Source organism: Epinephelus fuscoguttatus, linkage group LG12 (assembly GCF_011397635.1).
Source record: "Epinephelus fuscoguttatus linkage group LG12, E.fuscoguttatus.final_Chr_v1".
Taxonomy (NCBI): domain Eukaryota; kingdom Metazoa; phylum Chordata; class Actinopteri; order Perciformes; family Serranidae; genus Epinephelus; species Epinephelus fuscoguttatus.
Window position 1 is genome coordinate 33,953,661 of NC_064763.1, and position 19,832 is coordinate 33,973,492.

The 19,832-nt window shown below is 41.4% G+C and overlaps 2 protein-coding genes across 2 annotated transcripts in view; one reads left to right on the plus strand and one right to left on the minus strand.

Moving 5' to 3' along the window:
* Positions 1-4,932: 4,932 nt before the first annotated feature.
* sowahab (sosondowah ankyrin repeat domain family member Ab) lies at positions 4,933-7,710 on the minus strand. Its single transcript, XM_049591977.1, has one exon. It carries the CDS (start codon positions 7,577-7,579, stop codon positions 6,155-6,157), a length of 1,425 nt encoding a protein of 474 aa, XP_049447934.1. The 5' UTR covers positions 7,580-7,710; the 3' UTR covers positions 4,933-6,154.
* Positions 7,711-9,791: 2,081 nt separating this feature from the next.
* Positions 9,792-19,832, plus strand: part of septin8a (septin 8a) — a 40,731-nt gene continuing 30,690 nt past the window's right edge. The window contains exon 1 of the mRNA XM_049591433.1: positions 9,792-9,969. Within this exon, the coding sequence (XP_049447390.1) occupies positions 9,940-9,969 (30 nt within the window). The 5' untranslated portion in view covers positions 9,792-9,939. The remainder of the gene's footprint in view (positions 9,970-19,832) is intronic.

A 19,832-nucleotide genomic window follows, 5' to 3' on the forward strand; every position in this document is an offset into this window, starting at 1 on the left:
CGGCACCAAGACAGTCTCTTATCCAGTAGTTAATCAAACAAGATGTTACATGTTAGTAAGTGAGCTTTAGAGGTGCAGTAGGCAGATTTTGTTAGCTTCAGACCAGGGCTGGCACAATATTAGATTTTCAGATCACGATTATTGGTGCCAAAAGATATCAGAATAATGATATGATCGCAATCTATCTATAAAAAAAATTACATTTTAACACGCTATCAGTCAAAGTCATCTTTAGTTTTGTTTATTGTGTGTTTCTCTTTTTTGGTGAATAAATTACTCAAAATATGAGTGTCAACATAAAGCAAAGCTATAAGACATACACAAGTCAAATAACTATATACTGACAGCAAACTGCACTTAATGGCTGGGTTAGTATTAACTTCTTTTTGTTGTTTAATGCATTTTAGAACAATGTAAATACTGCTGAGCTAAGGTGTATGTAAATAATATTATATCATATTACATTAAATTCTAGCAACCATAAAAGTCTTCATTTAGCTTTAAACGGCATCCTCGGTTTATCTTATTCTGTGTTTTTATTTTGGGTATTTCAACTGTTTCTCTCTGGTGTCCACTGCTTTTCTGCCACCTGTATGCGTGCGCAACTGCTGTGACGTAACTGTGACGTACACTCAAAATTGGCCTATGGAAAGAGACGTAATGATTTAAAAAGGCGTTGGATTGTTTAATTGATAACATTTTATGTATATTATTAACATTATATCAGTATTTATTTTTTTTTAAATATCATGGTTATTGTCAATATTAATATTGACAATAACCATGATTAATATAACAATTGTTATATTGCAACACACAGCTGTTTCCCTGTTTGGAGTCTTTATGTTAAGCTAAGCTAACTAGCTGCAGTAGTAGTACCAGGTAAAGACAGTTAAAGGAAATGTTTTGGAAATGTATGTATTCACTTTTGCCCTGAGTTAGATGAGAAGACCAGTGCCACTCTTATGCATTAAATATGAGGCTGGAGTCAGGCGGCAGTTAGCTTGTTAGCTAATCAGCTTAGCTCAGTTTAGCTTAGCTTAGCTTAGTATAAAGACTGGCAACAGCTAGCTCAGCTCTGTCCAAAGCTAACACCATCTGCCAGCACATCTAGAGCTCTTATTAACATGTTATATCTTGTTTGTGTACTTTATTATAAAACCAACCTGCACATGTGGTTTTATGTGCAGTAACGTTACTATTTTTGAAGACTTGTCGACAAGCAACTTCATGGTTAGCGACAGGACTCCAGGAAGTCACTGCTAGCCAAGACATAGCAAGACACATAACCTGTAACGTGTCATTTTTATGCTTTTTGTATAGATTAAACAAACAAAAATGTCTGTTAGTGAGCTTTAGAGTTTCTGGTTGGTGGCTTCTGTTAGCTTCGGACGGAGCAGGCTAGCTGTTTCTTCCTGCTTCCAGTCTTTTTGCTAAGCTAACGGGCTGCTGGCTAACAGAATTGATGTTGTACACTTGTCCCCCCTAGTCAAACCTTAATAAAACATCAAAAATAGTATATCAGAGATGAAAGACGCTTAATTGTCATTGAACTTTTAGCAAAGAAGTTCAGAGACAATGCAACTTTCTGTAGAACATGTCAAATCTGGCATGTCCTATGATGAAATCAGGAGACAGATAAATTGATACATATTCATATAAAATATAGATTTTTTTTAATTTTTTTTTTTTTTTTTTTTTTTACCAAAAATCACTGTTTAACAATAAAATCAGACTTAAAACAATATGTAAATATGAACATATTAACATTTTGCCTACATTTTACAAAATCCTGCTGAGTACAATAACCATAGCAGGGGACAGGCCAAAAACCTCACCCTCATCAGCATTAATTTTAATTGTTTAAAATAATATTTAATTGACTTTAATTTGATGTGAAATTGAAAACAGAAGACAAAGTAATGTTATATTATCAAATTACATAATTGTTTGTTGTTGTAATAATTTTATGACTGATTATTTCTTGGGGACGCAAAAGGCACCGATTCCATAGAATGACCCATTTACCACACAGATATGAGAATGGGTTTCTCATTGAATGTCTCTGCAGTAAAGCAAACTATGCAAACACTTCATTTGAGAAAAACATCACATGTAGGAGACTAAATGATGCGTTAAGGGGGATATATCCTCAGCAGTCTGTCTTCCTACTCTCTTGTCTCTTTCACGCCTCTCTGCCCTTGTTTGTTCAGCCTAGCAGTGGAATGCCGTCCAGTTTGTTTGTCAGCGATAACACATGCTTATTAAAAGAGTGGACTGGGGGAAAAAAGGTTCCAAGTTGGCAAGTGGCGGATGAAACCCAGGAGGACGGTGAGAGACACCAGACAGCACTTAGTGTACTTTAGAAAGTGAAAAACACTTTTAATCAGATTCCCAGTGAAGGCGGCGGGGACATAAACGGCAACTCAGGGAATTCTCAACAAGTAGGATCTTTGTCAGACACTAATTGCATGGTAATTAGGTTTAGCGCTGTTACAAAAGCAGTGTAAGTGATGGAGCGCTTGGTGGTGTAGGCTGCAGACAGGCAGGAGGGAACAGGGTGGTGAGAATGCTGCGGCAGTAGTTTTGTCACTGCTGCCGGGTAATGAGGAGCTTTGCTGCTGATAATCACTGTCTGTGTCTCCACTGTGAGGCAGGGGAACAGAAAATGCTGGATTAAACAAAGTGTTTTTTTTGCGTCATGCCACCAAGTGACTGTTAAATTGACTGTGATTTTCAGGTAGTTTTGGAGATCATGATGACTCAGTGATTACTGCACCTGAACTCTGAACCCTCCGCCCGCAGGAATGTAAGCACACCTCCAGCCTCCTCCTCTCACCTCTGGCAGTCATTACACAGCTCAGTTATGAAGATTAACTAAGTTGTGTTCTTGAGCCAAAATACAGGTGGTTTTAAACCACCATGATTTACCACATCTTCATTACAGTAGATGTTTGTGTTGGAGCGTTGCACATACACACAAGGGATAATAATTCACACTCTTCATTATATTTCTCTACCATAGTAATTAAAACTAAAATTTGTGTACATGTCATGTGGAGCTTTCTTCACCAGAATATGGCTGGCAGGCCTAATTTATGGTGTGTTAGCGTGTGCTAATTTTACTATGCAAATACAGAGACGACACACTGGATGTTGTCCAGTACTTGATTAAGAGGAGAAGATGATTTAAATCAAATCCTACTTAACATCTGCAGAGGTTAGAAAAAATTTATAGATCACTTGATTATCATTTAAAGGGACAGTTCGATGTTTTGTTAATTACCTTTATCTGCTTTCTTGGTGAGAGTTAGATGAGAAGATACCACACCACTTCTCATCTAACTCTCACCAAGAAAGCAAATTTACAAAAATGTCATGGTATTCCTTCGAACCTCAGTTTATCTGATACTACAGTACATATTATTGTGGTATTGAGAAATGTGTTTATTTTGCCATTGCTGGTTCAGAAAGGCTCTAAATAACCTACTCTCAGGTATAATAAACTACTGCATTAACACTCATTATTAAAGGGTCAATCTCAAAACCAGCATCTCTACTTTTAAAACTTCAAGAGAAACTTTGAAATTTTTCATCCTGGACATGTCATGTCATGTCTTTGTGTTTAAAGCCCTTTTTGGTATGGTACCTTTGGAACCAAAAGTAACCCTTCAGACATAGTACCTAGACCCTCAGGCTGTTTAGCGTTTTCATCACAAACAGTAGGCCTACACTTGAATGTGGGTGGGGTTGTTGTAACCCACTGCTCTGTCCAGCACTCACTGTATTTCCTCATCACGGGTGACACAGAGGGAGGTCTGCACCTCGTTTATCATATAACAACAATCTGAGCCCGTCCTGGCAAAAACAAGCACTTTTAGTGGACGTAAATTGGCAGTGCGCAAAACAGTGCGCGGCTAGTTTTGCCACTGTTGGACACATCACTCTCCTTTAACACTGGACCAGTTTCAGAAATGTTTTTCGCCATAAATCATGAAGATACAAAAACATCTGGAAATCGGGTCCGGGCTAAAAACAAAAAAAGCATCTTTACTTTTGGCATTTTTCAACTTGGACGCTATTTTGTCATGTTTTTGTGTCTAAAGCCCTGTTTACACCAAACACTTTAGGTATGGTATCTTTGGAACCAAAATAACAGACATGGTACCTAGACCCTAAGGCCGTTAAGCATTTCAATCACAAACAGTACTCGTATTTCCTCATTACCAGTGACACAGAGGGAGGTCTGCTCCTCATTTATTGACCACAGAACAGGGTTGACGCATATAACAACAATCTGAGCCTGTCCTGGCTTTTTGTGGACATATATTGACAGTGCACAAATGCCCCAATTGGTTACACTGCAGCTTGTTTTGCCACTGTCAGCCACATCACTCTCCTTTAATACTGGACCAATTTCAAAAATGGTTTTCACCATTAATCATGTAGACACAAAAACATTTGAAAATAGAGTCCAAGCTGAAAATACTTAAATTTCCCTTTAAGGTTAGCACTCGCACTTCCATATTCTCATTTTCACGAACACTTTCCTTTTATAGTGTCATGTCATATGACAGTATTTCTTCTTCCTGTACCTAAAGGATCTGAGTACTTTCTCTGCCACTCGGGGTCTTGTTCCTGACCTTGTGGTGGCCTTTCTGCTCACAGCAGCAGCAGCAGCAGCTGCAGCGTAAAACATTTGCTTAATAAAACCCTGAGGCTCAGAGATGAAACATCGTCTTGACGTAAAGACAATGCAAGCTGCCGGGGAAGTGACATCACGAAAGAAACAGAGGGAGACGACTTGAGGCGGGGAGAAGAGAACGAGGCTGACCACAGGACGTGTACCATTTCTTCTCACTGCTTCTCCCTATTACCCATCACTCTTGTATCCCCCAAACAAGATGCAGCCACACTAGCCATCTTGACACATTCAAAACATTTCTTTTATTCTTCTCTTGTCAATCAGAACAAGGAATCATGACAGGCAGGAAACAAGGCAGCTTTAAAACACACTTTCAGCCACCCACATGCAAACACACAGACTCATTCCCAGTTTGCTGCTCATGAAGCTGAATCACAGCTGTCTCAGTGAGATGAAAGATGGCTCTGAGCCACATCTCACAGAAGTTTTGGCACATACAGGGAGGGACTATAACGATTTATGGAACACCTGCACACCTCTTACTGAATGACACACCTTTTACCTAATCTTGTAAAAGATAATCCAGTGATATTAGATGTTTGTTTTCTTTAAGGGTTTTTCAGTGGGATGTTTGCTGCTCCTTAATGCTTCGCTGCGTTTAATAATTAATCTGTGATAAAGTGAAGCGATGAAAAGGCAAGTGCTCTAAATCCTCCTCAGAGGCACAAACATTTCTCCAATTTTTATTTATTAATTTGTTGTGTTGCTTCCAGAGGTTTGATTCACCCATAAGTAAGCACACCCTCGGTTTTTTGTCTGGGCGTGTTTGCCTCTGGAAATCAAGAGTATGACCACTTTGTTACTCAGGTTTATCTCAGTTAGTCAGAGGTGAAAACACACAAGTCCAGTCTTGATATTTCTGCTACTTCAGAGACTTTTTTCTGTCATAGACTGATTTCCTGTTGGTGTTGATTCACTTTGATCAGAAATAGATTCAAAGAAGACATTTTTTAGAGAACAGACATTTAAAAATCAAGTAATGGATGTGTGCGTCTTGATTTTGAGAATTGGGAATTCATTATTAAACATAAAGTAAACATAATGTCTGTTATATTTTTAAACTGTGTGGGTGTGAGTCTTCTTATTGTGAAGATATTGCCTTCAAGAGACCGTAGACAGAGAGGAATGAGACGACTCACTGGACTCACTGGAACATTTTCTGAATCATGTTATGTTTACACACCTGCCTTAAGATACAACTCAGACAGATAACATCTCAAACCAACACTCTATGTCTCTAACTTGGAATCAATCAACCATGCTGATTAAAATATCATTTTTTTTGGTCATCAAATATCAAGAAAATATAAACAAAATGTAAAACAAGAGAAAAGTAATTGATTTTCTTTTAAGTGTTTTTGTCTTTGTTTAAGAGGGTCTGAAAATCAGAGGACTGTCAGTCACATTTATAGTGGTTGGCACACTATAAGACAAAAAAGAGTTACGAGTTCACATAAAAACATCTGATACAACTCTGTGTCTGCTGCTGTCTTCTTGCTCCTCAATGGGGCCATCGCCCAAGGAGTAAAATGCCGGCCTCTGCTTGTGCTTCTTCTTATGGCCCGTCACATGGGGCTGGAAGAGACGACTTATAGAATACAGGCCCTTGGAGAGATCCGGGACCAGGTCCATCTCATCTTTCTCCTGCAGGGCCCTGTCCTGGGCCTCCTTGGCTTTAGGTTCACCCAGCATCTCTCTCACAGTTGCAGAAGCGCCTTTGTGCAGATAGTGGTAGGCCCTCTTCCCACAGTTGTCCCTGATGCTTATATCGGCCCCGTGCTCCCCCACCAGCATGGCCATGATGTACTCCTGGTCGTGCAGGGCGGCAATGTGCAAAGGAGTGTATCCGCCGTGTGTTTTTGCATTAATGTCAATGTCAACCCCGGCCTGCTTGGATAGGTCGATAATCTTCACAAGCATTTCGCTGTTCCCACATTTGGCTGCCCAGTGCAGAGCGGTGAACCCTGACATGAAGTCCCTCTTCTCGGCCAGCTGGTTGTCTCTCAGCAGCAGGCCGTAAACTTGGCTCCAGTGGCCGGCTGCGCACTTCACCAGCCATTCATGCTCTGACTGCTCCAGGGGAACCAAGGAGGGGACTCCTGTTTCTTTGGGCCCCTCTGACGCCTTGGTGCTCTTCACTGACCTTCTCAGCTGGGGTGAGCTGATGCTGCCGCCTGTCTCCACTGCAGGGGGCCTTCTTTTGTTTCTGAAAGAGTCCAGTTTTGGGCTTTCAGGAGGGTCCACCTTCAGTTTGTGGATCTCGACCTTTGTGGCGGTGGGAGGCATCCTCAGAGGCAAGGCAAAGGGTTTGTTCTGGATGCTGGTGGGCTTATTTACGGCCCAGCTTTGTATGCAAGTATCTTCATTTGTGCCCTGATTTTTAATCTCAAAATTCAGTGTTCTTTTAACTCTAACATCCATGGATCTGCACCTTTGCAACGCCTGCTGAATGGGAGAAATTTCATCAGTGGGATTTTCACCACATTCACTTGCCTGTTCTGGATCAGGTTCAGGAACAGCTGATCTTTCCCCTCCTGCGTTATCAGTCTCCTCAGTCTGCGCAGGTGGGCGCTGCTGCTCACCTGTCTGCGGGATCTCTTTATTTTCAGTGTTTTCCACACGGCTCTGCTCAGTCTGGGCACCCTCCAGTAAATGCTGATACATTTTCCTGACGACAACATACCGGACACCGTCGATTTCCTTGACGACGGCGAGACTGTTGACAAAAGTCTTGAACAGTTCCCTGTTCCGTTGCTTCTCTGCGGGATCGTCGCAGTCTATTAAACCTTTGAACTTCGCCACTAAGTCGGATTTCTTCACTTTGCCTCCCTCCGCTATCAGCGCACACAGGACGGATTCTTGCGTCAAAGCCATTATTAAAACTATAGTCTATTAAAGCATCTACCTCCAAGAGCCGCGCTGTGTGTTGGTGCTGTTCCACCTTTGTTCTGCTGACAGTACAGTAAGCCTCACCTGGCTGCTCACTCCTCTCCTCTCCACCTGGAGGAGTCTTTTTCCGGGGAGAGGCGCAGACGTGGACACTATTTGAATAATATATGCATCCCTGCAGGCAAAGTGGCTGCCAGTTCAAAAACACGTTTCAACTGAAGAGTAATGATGAATCAAGTTTATTTTTTATGTCACGATAAAAGCAAAGGCGTTGGTTACCTATACTTGACAGTTTTTTGTAAAATAAATAAATAGATAAATAAATAAATAATAATTACACAAACTAATACTCTCACTCCCACAATAATAATAATAATAATAATAATAATAATAATAACCCCAACTTCTACCATCTCTAATAATATTAATGATAAAAGACATACACAACAATAGTAGGTTTATTTGTCCTGTCCACACACACACACACACACACACACACACACACCTAACAAAGGCATAATTTGTATTAAAATGTATGTAACTCAGATTAGATCATGGTCACAGTTTACACCATCTGAGCAGGACTTTTTTAGAAATTAAATAACCATATTTAAGTAATATCAAACACACCTGTTAAAGGTCCAATGTCTAGGATTTAGTGACATCTAGTGGTGAGTTTGCGGAACTGAAACTTCTCCCATGTGCCAACCCAAAGAAGTTAAAGTTGTTTGGCCAGGTGTGTAGGAGCACTATGGTGGCTAACCTGAAAACATAAATGAGCCAGTGTTTGATTTGTCCATTCTGGGCTACTGTAGAGGGATTACATATCTCATTTGACCTGGGAATGCCTTGGGGTCCCCAAAGAGGAGCTGCAAAGCGGAGAGGGACGTCCAGGGTGCTTTGCTTGGCCTGCTGCCCCTGTGGCCCAGCCTCAGATAAGCAGATGAAAATGAGTGTATAATCACCTAAAAATAAGAATGAGCTATTTATATCTACATAGAGAGCAGGTCCTCTTTCATGGTTTCCACTATGTCAGCTCTACAAATCTGTAGCCTATTAAAACTTCTACCTCCAAGAGCTGACATAGTGGCAAACAAGCATCTTTTTGGGTCTCCCCCGGGGCCTCCTTCCAGTGGGACGGTAGATAGTGGCCAATAGATGCCACTAAATCCCACACACTGGACCCTCTAAGCCAATTATCACCAGGTTTTCTTATGTCTAAAATACGGCTATCACCCTTAAAATCCAGTATTGGTCAGGCCCTAAAAACATTAGTACACTCTAGCCTATGAATAAATGTTTAATGTAAATCTGATGCCTGCATAAAGCTGAGAAAAGTACCCTACATGTCACACAATACACACAAATTTGAGACACTGGTTTTATTATTTGAGTTAATTAGACACAATATAGAAACAATTTAAGATGCCTTGCTCTGATTGGCTGAATCGCACTCCCAGTAAACTCAATCAGTGACCTCATTAATTCATTTAAATATTAATACCCAATCTTGAAAATGGCACACACCCACACACACAGCTGGCTACACTGAGGTGATGATTATGTGTTTTATTATCTCCACCGCTGGCACAAATATTTGTGCTCTCCCTCCCTTGTCGCTCCGCGCTGCTGCTCGCTCCTGTCCTGGCTTGCAGTGCGTGCAGCATGACATTCCTGGACTGAATGGGAGTTCCCGAGAAGTGGCCATATTGGAACGTATCTGTCCCGCCCAAAGATGTAACCTTAACGTCAAGATAGTTCACGTCCTACTTTAACGTACGTGTAAACGTTGACTCTTGCAAGGGCATGGAAACGCCTCAAGGCTGCTTTAAACTGCTCCATATTAACGATACATCTATATTTTGCGGCATTAACTCTTGGTAATCAGCAAAAATTGGAAGCTATTGTTTTAAACGCCAGTATACGTTAAATCATGTATCCGCATTACTGCGCATGCGCGGAAAAGGAGTGTCAAACGAACTGCAGTTAGCTCCGTTTCCCGGTTTCTTTTCCTACTATCCCGTGCTACACAGTTAATATAAGTAAAAAAAAAAAAAAAAGCTAATTTACAATTCTTTCGACTCTAAGCAAAGGTCGAAACGAAGAAAAGAAACTGTTTTGCCAGACTGAGCGAAACAGAAGTGAGGTAGGAGGTAGTCATCTTGTCGCCTCGCTGGTAGCCTCCCTGCCCAGTTACCAGCTCTTCTCCGTCTTGTGTCCCTCTCTTCCTATCTCTGTCAGCTCGGCTCAGTAGTTTAGCAGCAGGCTAGTACGGAGAGACGAGGGCTGCTCCCTTTCGCCTCTGCTCAGTCTGCCCAGCACACCAACACCATACATTCCGCACCATGGCTGCCACGGACGTTGACGTATTTTCGGTGAGTAAAAGCCACGGGGTTTCTTGTTTTCTTCTTCCTTTCTCTCCACCGCAACATATTGCAAGTGCAGCCACTTGGTTGTGATTAGTAAAAGTGTGTTAGCCGCTGTGAAGCTAAGCCTCCCCCGCTTTTGAAGCCTGCAATGTGGGCTCAGCCGAGATGGTGGAAGTGATTTCTGTGATGGTGACTGAGGGGTTTCTTTCAGTTAAGACTAATTAGGATGACGCTGCCATTGTTGACTGTTTTAATGTCGTTTCTTGTAACGTTTATTGTCGTAATTTTGTGTCTACCCATGTAACGTGTACGCTGCTGCTGCTGCTGTGCACAAATGGGTGTAGCAACGTTTAACTGTTTACAGTTAAGGTGATTGGAAGTGGCTGTAACACAAAACATTTAACGTTAGGAAGACTATTAAATCATATCACTGCTTTTGAATACAACCACACTGGCTAGCTAGCACATATAAATACTCTCAAGTATGGCACAGTTGTTTTGCGCTTCTGTGCCACTACAGACATGCTTGAAGGTGTATTGCATCTCTGTTGTGCAAAAAGAATGTGGCATTGACTTACTACATGTAAAAAGCAGTAGCCACACTGATGTGCCTCAGTCCTAACAATGTGTTGACATGTGGTTTCATTTTAACTTCCTCCTCAGGGGTGCAAAATTAAACTTGTGGCTCACTTTCTTGACATACAATGTGATATTTACACCAAAGGCCATGCCAGTTTCACCACACAGATACTAAAGAAGCTCTGGCTACATTGCTGATAGCCTGCATTTCTCTTTGCAGTATTAGGTTAGGCATACCATCAGATGAGAGTTGAAAGTATCCCGCATTGTTTTCGTAGTGACAAGCCCTGTTGTCAGTCAGGTGGAACCCTGTAGGTACAGTATGGTGATGCAACGCAGGCTGAAGAAGATAGCAATGCGCTCTCAAGCATGTCAAGAATTCACGCAGTCCTACAACAAAGCATTTGGGAAACCAGTATTACAGTGACAAGGCAAATGCACAGGAGGGGATTTAAGGAGGGTGATTAACTTTTTGGCAGATGCTTGAAGAGATCCTTTCGGTGTTGAATTGGACAGTAAGCAGCATTGAGTTTCAGGGATAAAGAGATTAAGAACACACTCCCGGGGCCACTCCTACCACTTCTTGGTGCAACACATGTCTGCAAAGGAAGGAAAGGATCCAAAAAGAAGGTGCATAGGATACTGCACACTTGGCATTCCTTAAATTAGGATAGTGTCCAAGAGGGGGGTGCAGGTTGCAGAAAATATTGCAGAATTGCGATCTCTAAAATGTCTCTTTTGGAATACAGATTTCGAGAATTGATTAATGAGAGAAATGCTGATTTTGCAGTGAAACAAGCCGGTGGAACAACATTGTGTTAGCAGCAGCACAGTTGCCTGACTGTCTGTTTGACTTCCTGTCTAACTTTCTGAACTAAGTGAGACCATATTGAACAAACTGACACTCTTGCCGGGCAGTTTGTGTAAAGGGCACGCTGTTAATTATGTGCAGTTATTGATAGGGATGTGAGGTTGGTTGCATTGTTTGCCCACGTCAATTCCATCCAGTGGACATCGTAGCTTTGGGATAACTTTCTAGGCCAGAGAGCCACATGAGGTGATCAATGGAGCCAGCTACCCATCTATTGTTTTCACTCATTGATTGCATGAGAGTGTGTAGCATATAGAAAAGGATGCTGTTCACTTAAATGGTTATGTAATGAAATGCCCTACAACATATTAAGCGTGTACAGTGGTTGCCTACTGACCCTGAAGAGTATTGTCTCTCCCATGAGGCTTGCATGCATAAAATGAAATTAGCTTCATAAAGTGCTTAAAGGCAAGAGACAAGGAATGAGGAATTATGGGGCAAGTCACTTGCACTTTAGAACTGCAGCCTTGCTTGTTTGCTCAGAGAGCGATGTTAACATCTGAATACTTTGCTTTATTAAATGCAAATTTGTTCATTTTAAACTCATTCCAGTGCTTAAAACACACCTTGTTCAAATCTCAGCAAGCGCCTTTTCCATGTTGTTCGGTTGCTCGACAGACTGCAGGTCAAGTAAACTGTCTGTTGTGTGTCAGCAGTGATGTAGGCTGTATATAGAACATACAGGCCAGAACTGCCTTGAGGCGAGCCTGTCAAATCCGATGTTTTAGATGAATCATGACAGCCGAGCTGCGGCCTCTGTAGTGACAATGATGAGTCAATATCCATCTATAGAATAGGTCAGTATTTGTCAAAGACCTGTTGGAGCCCAAATTGTGATGCTCTAACACTGAAATGACTTTCAACATAGTGTTGGCAAAAGCTAAATGAAAATTTTAAGGCAGTAATGTTTGTTTTGATTTGGATTTACCACTAGTATTATTTCTGTTTGAACAAAGGAAGCAAAGTTCACGGTAATATGTCGTCCACATTGAACAGCTGTTGTAGGGATGGCCTGGAAGATGGAGGATGTTCCATAACCTCGCAAGTTTAGTAATTGCAGCACCCGGTGAATCCATCAGCAATCATGTTTCTTGTCGAAAGGCTCTGCAGCGTAAATTGCCCTAATTGTGATGTTTATGTGCTTCACATGGGATATGGATGTGTTTTTTATCAGTGTGAACCGTAAAAAGCTGCATGGAGTCCCATTTTTACCAGCTGCAATGAAATGGCAAGGGCTGGCATTGTTTTCAACTCATGAATCTGTGTTTGTGTGTGTGTGTGTGGCAAATTGTTGGTAAAATGTGGTCCAGGTAACACATAGTTGCAGAAACTACCACAGAGGCAGTTTTGAGTATTTTCCCAGGTGTTTATATGTCTGTCCTGACATATTTGGCAAAGAGATAGTGTCACAAAGCAGGTGTTTAGATCAAAAAGAGTGTTGAGTTTAAAGATTGGTGTGGTCTGAGCAAGGGGGTCAGAAGTAGGGAACTTCATGCTCCAGGTGACATTAGTTTCACTTGCAGGAAGCATGTGAATGCTGACTTGGCTGAGACGGCTCTAGCAGTGCAGTCAACATCCCAAAACAGAGAGTAAATAAAAGGGACAGTCATTAATCTGAAAGGTTGTACTCCATATGCAAAATTCAGTTGGTTGTGATGTCTCTACACGTTGATTAGAAAAGCCAGGAAATGAGCCAAGTCGGAACAATGCAAGAAATCTCTCCTGTTATTTCCTCTGATTAAACAGTCCTATTGAAATAAAATGAAAGCTTGATTTACTGATCAAAATATTATGTTGTTTAATTGCTCGAGTCATAGGCTACAAGTCTTCAGCATTCAGTAACATGCATAACTAACTCGTCCAGGTCTTGAATACTTAGCACGTGTGAAAGCTTTTACATGCCTGAGAGAGAGTTTTACCTCTAATCCATAAAGAAATGTCAGAGTTTGGCTCGAGGCTAATCACATAACTGAGAGAGCTATAAAAAAGATTTTGTTAGGACACTTGCAGCATTCAGGCATAGTGAGGAAACTGTGTATTTTTTTAAAAGTCCTATAAAGATGAGTGAGCTGTACATCTGTCTCATAAAATGGTTCCTGTCTCCTCTCCTGTCTGTCGCGCTCATTTTTTTTTCTTTCCTGTTGGGCATAGATGAGTGATGAGGCTGAGCAGATATGTGGTCATACAATTGTTGTGCATGACTGTGAGCCTAGAGAGACAGAGAGAGCGAGAGAGAGTGTGAGGGCATTTGATAATAAATGGATGAAAACTTGTTTTTTATCTCTGTGCTTGTGAATCTCTGATGGCACACGGGCAAATCTCAACTGTCAACATTTTTATCATTGCAACATCACCGCTAGCACAAGTAGTGGCAGGAGGACGGCTATTGCGGCACACAAGAACAAAATCTGTAGGTGTGGGTTAGAGCTGTCAATATTGTAAAATCATCTTACCCAAGTATATTTCTTGTTGGATGTTGGATGAGATGTAAAATTCATAATGACCATTAATACAAAGACCTCTTGCATAAGTATGATGTCGCAGTCCACTCATGATTACAATTCAAAAGACGTGGCACATTCATAAGTCTACATGACTGTGTTTGGACAGGAAGTATCAGCCACCACCCCACCTCAACCACAGAGAACTAAATGTGCGTGTGGGTTTGTCATTGAGGTTATCATATGGTCTCCTCCCCTCACAGATGCTTAGTTGATTTAGGCCCATAGTGTCTCCAGAAGCCTTTAACCCGATATATTTCTCTTGACAGGAAGTAAAGCTTTGTTTATTTCAGTCAGTACACTTTTAACAATTATACTAAGGCACAGCAGTCCTTCAGAAATTAAAAGTATTTGTTGTAGTAAGGTATTTTTTAGCAAAATGAATGTCAGTAGTTCCATACTAAGTTTGCTTGGTGACCAGTTTAAGTATAGATTATACTGTCAAGTCAAGGATACAAAGGCAAGTCAGTGCCTTTAGTGTCACTATAGCATTTATAGTAATAATAAAGATAACAATTATATTTATATAGCACTCATCAAAATCAGTGTTTACTAAGAGCTTTAAAAAGGACAGGTATAATGCCTAAAATACTACAAGCAGCAGTGCAGTGTGGCCCATTGCCAGCTTCCATGCAATGTCTATGGAAAGCTGCAGCGGCTGCTCCAAGCTCAGTGAGCTGTGGACTGATTTTGTAGTCAAGTGCGGCCAAACTAAATGTTAGTGATAGTTTAACTTTTGGTGGTGAATTGTGGCCTGAGATTGCCCACAGCCAATCCATAAACAGAGTCCTGTGACAAGTAGGGCTGCAACAATTAGTCGACTAATCAATGACTAATCTACTGTTAAAATAATCAGTGACTATTTTAGTCGTCGACTAATGGGTTTGAGTCATTTTTCATAGAAAAGTACTATAGAAGTACTAGGGATGCACCGAAATGAAAATTTGTGGCCGAAGCCAAAGCCGAATAATATTAAACGCTTGGCCGAATACCGAGTACCGAATGCCGTTTTTTATTAGTTTTCATTAGTTTTTGCAGATGAACCCCCTCCAGATTAGTGTTGTCACGGTACCAAAATTGGGACCCATGGTACGATACCAGTGAAAGTATCATGGTTCTGAGTAGTATCAGGATACCACCAAAATGAGGCAGATGTGCCTTTTGTCATTTATAAAAAGATAAATCAGTTTTCTAGGATACAACAATAATATTTCAATGGAATAAATTACTTATTGACTTATTCATACTTCAAAAACAGCATCAATAAGTGATGAACATAGGGGGATCAATATAAAATAAATAAATAAAATAAAAATCAAGCAAAAATCAACCAGCCACCCTCCTCCCCTGACAAGTAAAGAACAGTCCCTTCATAAGTAAAGAACAGTCCCTAAAGTGCGGTGAGGTTTGTGGGCCGTTACCTGCCACTGAAAGACTAAAAGAGAGAAATGTGAACTGCTCATTTCTCCTCTGATACGCCACATACTGTGTGCCGCCATGGCTCAGCTGTTCAGGTACTTTTGGGCAGTCATGACAACAAGTTATTCACCTGGAGCCGGACTTCTCCGTCGCCGGTAAGCCGTTATCATACGCCACCGTATTTGACAGGAATACGTATTCCTGTCCGTGTCTGTGACCCCCGTTCAACCCACAACCGGCGGGATTCGCCGTTTCGTTTCTGCTGCTGGCTGAAATCTGTAATCACACAGCATGCTGAATGATTTATTTTGCCTGAACAAAACTATTTTTAGTCGCAAATGCGAGTGCGGTGACGGACGGAGTAAAATATTGCCACACTGCCGACATTTTACTCCGTCCGTCACCGCACACTGTTTGATTGCGTTATCAAAACGTGCCGCTGTTATTTGGCCTTGCTTTTCACTTATTCCACTGAATACTGAATGTGTGTTTTTTTGCAATATTCGGCTGAATATATTCGGTTCGGTTACCGAATATTCAGTACATCCCTAAAAAGTACCCCAAAATACTCTTATGGCAGCTTCTTGAGTTCAAATATTGGCAGCTTTACACACTCTCTTATGACGGTGAACTAAAACCCTTTGGTGTGAGTACGAAACAAGACATTAGATGACATAGTTTTGGGGTTTGGGAGAGACAGACCGACATTTTTCAACATTTTAACACATTTTTCGATAAAATGATTAGTCGACCAATCGAAGAAATAATCGACAGATTGGTTGACAGTGAAAATAATCGTTAGTTGCAGCCCTAGTGACATGTTGACCTACGTTGCAAAGAATTTCTTCACACTCCTGGCTGCAGAAATAATGTAATGATGGCAGTGAGCTGTACTTGAGCTGCTTGATGAATTCTCAGATAATAACTTCATTGCATTTGACTTTATATATAGATGCACTGTCCAGATGGAGGGCAGGCAGCTGCAGGCAAAGACTACTAACACTGAACAAATGTCTATGATCCGCACTGTTTAAGGCAATTCCAATCGATTAAATTGGGAAAAAACATAGGCCACTTTAGGTCTTATAATTGTAGGACAGAAATGGGAGAAGTGAAAATAAGTCACTGACATAAAGCTGCAGGTGTGGATCAAACCTCTCCATCTTCTGTCTCGAGGACTGGAGTCAACTAATTTCAAATATAAATGTTATAGTGTTTTTTAACAGCGTTTCATCAGACCTCTCGGAGTGGTTGACCCGATAATGTAGAAAAATATTCACTAAAGTTAGCTAACGTTACCAGGTAACGTTAAATACGAAAATATGAAAGACAGTTATACTCAGGCACGTTTACTCACCCAGCCAAAAACAAGGCAGCAATTGTTTCAGTAGTAAGTGGACCTAACTGCACGCAGAGTAGTTATAGTCCACTAGACTGCTTTCATCGGCTTGCTGTGTAACGTTAGTGACATTAGTAATAATAGTAATGTTTGTAATGTGACTAGGTCTGGAGGACGAGGTCATTTGCAACGACAATTGTGTCTACATCAGGCAATTTGGTCAAGTTGTGGGAAAAAAATACTTTTCTCCATTGTGTATGGATCACATCCAACATGAGTTTAAATTTTCTCATGATAACGTCTGCTTGCAGTTTCATCCAACCCTTTTATGCCACTTTTCTTCTATATCCACATATGGATTTTTCACTTCCTGCCCGCCATCTGAATTTTGCACGTCATAAGAGTCATGAGATTGCAAACAACCTGTAGAATAATTCAAGCAAAAACAATAAAACACATATCAATAGTAAAACCAAAATGACAAAATATACCCAATATACATACCAATATAAAAACATATAAACTACATATATACATGCACAGAAACGTATGTGTACAATCTCACATACATGCATGTTTTCCAGATTACAGATGATAAGAAAGCCTTATGATGTGGTCACCACAAAAAAAGATACTCATTTTGCATACTTGAAATTCTTTGGCAGGTCGTTGCGTTATGACAGAGGAATTTCTGTCCCCTAGTCCTCAACCTTGCCTCAGGAACAACCAAGAGCTTTCTGGCAATGTCAGAACCCAGTGATGTCTTTATGTTGCATTTACTGTCAGAAAAAAAAGTCCTAAACACTAAGAAATTAAATTTACAATCAGAGGAAACTGGGAAAAGCCACACAGCCTCACATTTGAGAAGCTGGAATTTGCAAGGGTTATGCTTTTTTGCCTGATTTATAGATGCTTATTATGAATGAATGATCATTTTTGGAATATTTTGTGATAATTTTTTGTCAATCAAATAACTGATTAATAATCTAGCCATCATTTCAGCCCTACTCTACTGTCCAAGTCATGCCACTTAAGGCTCCCCCTCTTCCCTAGCCAGTAAGACTTTCACACGAAAACAGTACGTCATGCTGCATATACAATATATATGTTAAAATAACGAATATAGCCTAAATAATGCATAGAGGAAGTGGAAAATGTCCAGTGAAGTGATCGAAGGAAAGAACCATTGTAAAAATACAGAATACAATCTAGCACTTGATCTTGCCTCCTTAAAATTTAATGTGAAAACAAGACATTTAAAGGAAACCAGTCCTACACAAAGTGCACCACAATTTATTGTAAATATTTGAAACCTTTCCAAAGGCCTTACCTCGGTGTGTTTCCTTACACACAAGCATCAGCTGCAGCAGCGTGTGTCTTAGTCTGTCAGGTTGCTGCTGTCTGTCAGGTGGAGGCTCACTCAGGCAGACACAAGCTGCAAACACAAGTCAGGTGGGAATGGAGGCCAGAAGGCGAGAGGAAGGCTGAAGAGGGGATGGAAAGACAGCGAGAGGGGGGGGTCTGCAGCAGGAGAGGGTGACTGAGAGAATTTCAGGTCATATTAGGCCAAAAATGTTTCTGTGGACTGATAGGTGTATAAAAAACAGATCTTGGTTTTGCCCCCAGTTTATGCCTGGATGGATGTGCGTCACATATTTATGTAAACTTTCGGAAAGTTGATGTCTAAGTGCCTTGTAAACTTACTTGCCTGCTGCCAGGGTATTCACCCATTTCAGTTTGTTGCATTGACTTTAAAGACTGAACTAGTGCTGAATCAATTAGTTAAAGGCGCTGTATGTAAGAATGTGGCCACAACGGTTACTGCACTCAAATTCAAAATACTGCCGTGAGTCGTGTCCGCCCCCCCTCCCCTACAGATTCGAGGTTGCTGGACAGCGGCACGCTGGAGACTGATTTGTTTGCCCGCGGGCGGCTGCCGTGGCAGGGCCGCATCGCCACGTCCTTGATCTTCGGTTTTCCAGCGGACCGTTCGAGCAAGTCTCTTCTTTGCTGCTAACGCTGCTGCCAGGATACAGCTGAGGAGGAGCCGGCTGCTAATGCTATGTACCGGGACACTGCTAATGCTGCTTGCCATGCTGCTGTAGCTCAGTCGTAACTGTAACTGATGCTGAGACTCTACTGACTGTGTGACTGGTAGATGGCGGTGGGTGGCGCAACAGGCCAAAACACAAATTCAAAACATAAGCATGATTTGCGGACCGTAAAAATGTTTTTTAAATGCGAATATTCTGGCTGTACTATTGTTGTCGGTGAGATCAGTATGTTATATGAACATTATTCCTTAGTCTCTGTGACATATTAGGATGATTTTACGACTGCTTTAGATTTCTTACATATAGCTCCTTTAAATCAGACATCAGAGCGAGCTGCAGCGGTGGCTGTGACACACAGCCCATGGAGGTAATTAAATAGCTGCTTGTTCTTGTGTCATAACTCAGAACACACAAGCATACATGGATCTCTAGATTCAGTGTGACTTACATTTCCTGAGGATATCATTATCTCTGATGTTCAGCGCGAATCAACACACATAAATCGTCTTAGGACACATAGAAGACAGATGCTCCTCATAACTTCAGAGCTCGCCTGAGAATCTTCACTGTTTTTTAGTTTAGTTAGTTCAAGGAGTTGACCTGGCCTTTAGATTCCCCAGATCCCAATCTGATCGAGTATTCGTGGGACGTGCCGGTACCTTACTTCACAACCCACGGGACTTAAAGGATCCGTTGACAACACCTTGGTGTAAGACAACACAGGACACCCCCAGAGGTCCTTTATCCAGGCCTCGACAGGTCAGAGGGCCCATCATAGATCGGACTTGGCTCTGACCTGTCGAGGCCTTGACAAAGGACCTCCAGGGCATCGGTTTGTCTCGTAGATGCTTGATCAGATTGGGATCTGTGAAATTTGAAAGCAAGGTCGATGCCTTGAGCTCTTTGTCACGTTCCTTAGGCCATTCCTGAGAAGTTTTTGCAGTGCGGCATGGTGCACTGCCTTGCTGGGGGGCTACTGTCATCAGGGGTACTGTTGCAATGAGTGGGGGTACTCGGGCTATAACAATGCTTAGGTGGGTGGAGTCCGTAAAGGGGCATCCATATGAATGCCAGGACCAAAGGTAGTAATGACACGATCAATGTTA

Coding starts and splice junctions, on each gene's coding strand:
- sowahab (XM_049591977.1), bottom strand. CDS start 7,579: ATGGCTTTGACGCAAGAATCCGTCCTGTGTGCGCTGATAGCGGAGGGA.